General features: G+C 46.8%; 1 protein-coding gene across 1 annotated transcript; it reads left to right on the top strand.

Moving 5' to 3' along the window:
• Nucleotides 1-304: 304 nt before the first annotated feature.
• Nucleotides 305-2,796, top strand: ppp1r3cb (protein phosphatase 1, regulatory subunit 3Cb). Its single transcript, XM_062400730.1, has 2 exons — nucleotides 305-464; nucleotides 871-2,796. Exons 1-2 carry the CDS (start codon nucleotides 451-453, stop codon nucleotides 1,880-1,882), a joined length of 1,026 nt encoding a protein of 341 aa, XP_062256714.1. The 5' UTR covers nucleotides 305-450; the 3' UTR covers nucleotides 1,883-2,796.
• Nucleotides 2,797-5,323: the final 2,527 nt, after the last annotated feature.

The raw sequence follows: 5,323 nt of genomic DNA, 5'->3' as shown, positions 1-5,323 counted from the left end.
TATTTCTCTTGTTTCAGAGTTTTTACAACATGATTTATTGAATCAGTTTGTGTACTGGACAACACTGGTGCAGTGGTGTGTGATGGGAACCAGTGGCCTCAGCCTGAGTCATGTGAAGATCCCCTCCGGCTCCAGCAGGGGTCCGTGACGCGTCTCAAATAGCAGCTGAGGCATCTGAACCCCGGCAGGCGACACTCCCCCCCCAGCGGGACGGCTGCCAGGTCAAACCCACACCCATTGGCTGGTGAGAAAATTCCACCCACTGTTCATTGGCTGCCTGAGGAACCATATGACAGAATATGCAAAGTAATCTCTATGTGGCAGTTGAAATCCCTGAGTGCAGGAGCAGAGCAGTGGAAGGCAGGAAGAGAAGGGGAGTCGACAGCATGAGGAGCTGCAGAGGAACTTTATGAAACTTCTTCTCCGTGGAAGCTCTGGTCTCTTCTCTCCATGAGTGCTGCGAGGTAAGAGGAACTGTTGGATCCAGCTCTGAGAAAGTGACTGGTTCACTGCTTCAAACCACAGCTTCTGTGAGCAGGGGGCAGATTACAAGCTGAACTCTGTCCTCAACATTCGGAACATTTCAGTTATTTGAAAAATGAAAAACGTTTTTTTCACATTGATGCAAAATGTGACGAGTTTCATCAAACGTTTAAAATCAGAAGAGAGAAGCAGCTTTTTTACAAAAAGAAGAAATGGGATCACTCTGTTCTGATCTCTCTCTCTACCCCCTGTTGCTCCCTCCCTCTCTCTCTCCCTCTCCCCCCCCCCTCTCTCTCTCTCTCTCCCTGTGTCTCTCCCTCCCTCTCTCTCTCCCTCTCCCCCCTCTCTCTCTCTCTCTCTCTCACTCTCTCCCCCTCCCTCCCTCAGTGTGCTCACGTCTTTCAGTCCGTCGGCCATGCCCGGCCCAGTCATGGATGTGGCCATGAGATTCTACATCAGCCACTCTCCGCCGCCGCTCCGGGGTTTCCTCAGCTCCTATGAGGATCTGCAGCGAGCCAACAACCGGGTCAACCAGTCCACCGGCCACTACCACCAGCAGCGGCTCTACAAACCCCTGCGGCCCTGCCTCAGCAGCCAGCACAAAGACGGCGGTGGCTGTGTGGCCTGGAACAACCGGGCCGGCAAGAAGAGGGTGGTGTTCGCCGACTCCAAGGGGATGTCCCTCACAGCCATCCACGTCTTCTCCAAGTTCGACGATGAGCCGTATAAAATGAAGCGTTGTGGAGGCATCATGGAGGACCTGCAGTTTGACATGACAGACCTGGAATCAGCCGCCAAGGAACTGAAGATCAGCTCGGCGGGCAGCCTGGTGCTGGACTTCAGTCAGCCCTCTGCCGACTACCTGGATTTCCGGAACCGCCTGATTCAGAATTCGGTCTGCTTGGAGAACTGCTCCCTGCAGAAGCGCTCCCTGACCGGCACCATCAAGGTCCGGAACATCGGCTTCGAGAAGTCGGTGCAGGTGCGCACCACCTTCGACTCGTGGACCAGCTTCACAGACGTGGAGTGCACCTTCATGAACAACGTGTACGGCTGCCAGGACACTGACACCTATGCCTTCGTCCTGGAGCTGCCGTCCCACGTCCCACCACAGAACCATGTCGAGTTCTGCATCTGCTTCAAGGTCCAGAGTCAGACCTTCTGGGACAATAACGACGGCAAGAACTACGTTCTCAAACACGTGGGCTTGAACGGCGAGGACCTGAACAATCGCACGTCCCAGACTGTTGAGCACAAGAAGAGTCCGGAGCAGACCAACGGGGGCCTGAAGCTTCTGGAGCTGGACTTCGATCAGTTCGGAAGCCCACGCATGTCCAGCGGCCTGTTCCCCGGCTGGCAGAGCTGGGGTCAGATCGATAACAAAGTGCCTTACTGGTGAGAGCGGGGGGGAGGTGAGCTGAGACGCAGCTGAACTTAGTGAAGCCCCGACAGGACTCAGTGTGACTGGACTGGCTCTCGGCCACAAACGACACTGAAGCAAACAAACTTTGCTTTTCAGCAGAGGAAGAACCCGGAACGTTCCGTGCTCAGCTGACCTGAGAACTGTGACGAGGGAATCTGTCCACACGTTCCTCTGCTGTAAAGTACCCATGTGCCTTCAAAGTAAAACACACAGTATCTGTACAATCCACAGCATATGTGTGATGTGTTCAATCTGCACTGATTGATTGAGACGTCCCTCTCAATGTGAGTTCTGTCCCCTGCAGGAGCAGAAGTGGAGGACGTCCTTCATATTGAAGGGAGTGCATGGGGGGTGCACGGGGACGAGCTGCGACTCTGCTAAAGCAAACACAGCTGATTCATTTCTAATGAATCATGCACACTAAACCTTCGCACCTTCAGAAAAGTAATTAAACACGATTGAAAGTTGAGGTCACGCTGCCCCCTGTGTCCCGCGCTGTGAATTGCACATGTTTGTCTGACGCTAAATGTTTGGATGATGTAATTTTGGGGAAAGTTTGTAAAGGAACTGAGCTGCTATCAAAGGACGAGTCTCTGCATGTGATTGGTCGCCTCGAATGAGGAAGAAGTTTGGAAATGTGTGTGTGGTTATCGAATGTCGGGCGAGAGATTGTGTAAATACCGAATGTTTGTGTTTGCCTGTTTTCACAAGTGCAATTCTGTGATGAGTGTAAAGTACGTGAGGCAGGGATCTATGAAATGATCTATATATTTCTTCGGGGTCTGCCCCCTCACGAGTTGTGTTTCACCTGAAGGTGTGTGTAGCTGACAAGCACTGCGTCAGGCATGTATTTCCCTTTTCTCAAATAAATGTCTATATTTGTGCTGAAAGATCCACGACTCCTGAGGCTTTGTTATAAACGATTCAGTTCTCTTGCACAATGTGATTATTGTTCAGCGCCAACTCATCATGAAACACAAAGACATATATTATCGATAATATCCAGGTCAATGTTGGGTATTTTTAGTATTTGAATTGTTTCAGAAACATCATATTCAATGGATCAGTGTTATTTTCAGACTTGTCTCCCAATCAGAAAATCTAACAAAGAATCGATACCAGTAAACAAAGCCATGAACCACTCACCTCTAATGTGATTGACCAATGAGGGACTCTACTGACGAGGTTAACGATGATTAAATGGTTTCATCATCTCAGCTTTCTAAAGCGTCGTGTTTCAAACAATTGGTTTCAATAGATGAATAATCAGTGGGCGGAGCCTGTGTTTACATCAGCAAGAGGAATAAAAGAGGTTTTAATTTCCTGTTCACTTAACATTGGATTTATTTGACGTTGATTTATTGTGACAGTGAGTTTTTAACAAAGTGAACACGTCCACCTCCATTAACCTGCATCTGTTTCTCATCTAAAGTCTGCTTCCCTTCAGGGCTTTTATTGTGAAACATTGTGATTTTCAGTAACACTTCAACATTTAAATGAAATTAAATAAAACTAAATGAGTGAAAACTGTTTGTATATTAACTCTCCTTCCTGATGCTGAACCCCTCATAGACAAAGTGCTGCCTGTGTGTGTGTCTGTGTGTGTCTGTGTGTGTGTGTGTGTGTCTGTGTGTGTGGACAAATGGTTATAAATTGTTATATCTTTATAAATACATTCACCCACATGAAGCTCTGCGGCACTGAGGAGTCACCAACACAGAAATCTGTCCAACATGCAAACTGAAACTCTTTTCAATCATTTAATGATAATAAACGTGATTCTACATTTAGAATGAACTACACGGGAAACTGTGTTGTGTGTCTGCAGTTGTGTTTTTCTTTAACTTTCCTCATTTCAGTCGTGGTTCGTGCAGAATTCTCTTTGAGCAGGAAGAGCGCACAGAGGAAAGACCTCAGGCCGGATCGGGACTTTGGAAATTCCTGTTTTATCACAGTTTTAACTCCTCATGTGGAGATTCTGTTTTTGTTTGGACTCTAACATGAGAAGAAACACATCAGAGCTCTGAAACGACCAGGACTCAACGATGTCTCTACCAGTGACCATCAGGTAGGTGAGCTGAGAGTGTAGACGTCGTTCAGACGGTCAATTAGTTCAGGAAACTTGTTTTATCAAGTTCTTTTGAATAGAAATGAGTTGTGAGGATCATCATCATCCTCACTACCATCTGACATCAGGTCCAGATCAGTGAGATAAATGTTGAATAATCAGTTTCGGGCCTCGCAGGATGTTCTACAGTGAAACCTCCTCCCTCTGGTTTGCAGGAGGATCTGACTCTGACCACACGGCTCCTCTGCTCCGCTTTATATTTGACTGTTTTGAATACAGCAGCTGATCCCAGATCGTCTTCACAGCAGCATCTGATCCAGAGGTGGAGCTGACCTGAGGCTCCTCCAGCTGCCTGACAGGACGCCATTCCTTCAGTGCCTTCAATTTCCTGACAAATCCACATGAACTACGTTTGTCTCCGACCCGGTCTTCCTGTTTCTCATTCCTGTCAGTGAATGGTATTCATATGTTTGTAGCTATCTGTTAGTACAGCAACAATCACTGGTTATTGGAAGTCAGGGGTTCACCAGTTCTGACCCATTCTCACCTGAAACATCAATGTCCCCTGATATTTCACATTTAATTATCTTTGACTTGAGCTAAGAGAAGAGCAGCTCACAGTCCAACGCTGGTCAAACATTAACAGAGGCAGCGTCAGGAGGGGACGGGACACAAGTGAGACATGAGGACGGACAGACAGAACCCCCCCATGCAGTGACATGAGGTCGCAACAACAAATCCAAGTCAATGAGATAAAAACAGGTTCAACGAAAAGTCTTGTGAGGACAACTTGACTGTTTGTGTGAATCCAGAGGAGATTCTTGGTTTGTAAGATTTAAGATATTTCTATGAGAAAACACTTTATCTTCTCAGACGTGACGATCGTGTCTGCACGGTTTCCTGAAACATGTCAAAAAGGAACAAACTGATATTTTCGTTTTAAAAGGTTTTCGTTATCGTCGGTCAGAAGGAAAAACTGCACAGTTTCTTTAGTTCTACGATCTTCCAGGTGAATTAGTGAGAAAACGATAACCAGCTTGTTGGCCTCTATTCTTACAGGGTTATAGATACAAACAATAATTCATCTTTTTCTATTTGTGTTGATGAAACCTCCTTTTCCTTTGGCTCGTGTTGGTGTTAGTGAGGCCAGATGCAGGAGGGTTGCTCCTCTGGGGACTTTGACCACTGCTTTGTTCATTTACACATGTTAGCTAGAGGCTAACGAGCAGCACAATAAAAAGAAACACTATAAAAAATTATATTACAATGTGACCACAGAGACTTCCTGCATATCTTGATTCTACATCAACATTAATGACGTAAGATGTATGTAGAGCTTCTGAGAATAA

Source organism: Platichthys flesus, chromosome 12 (assembly GCF_949316205.1).
Source record: "Platichthys flesus chromosome 12, fPlaFle2.1, whole genome shotgun sequence".
Classification (NCBI taxonomy): domain Eukaryota; kingdom Metazoa; phylum Chordata; class Actinopteri; order Pleuronectiformes; family Pleuronectidae; genus Platichthys; species Platichthys flesus.
This window is presented reverse-complemented; position numbering and strand designations above follow the sequence as displayed.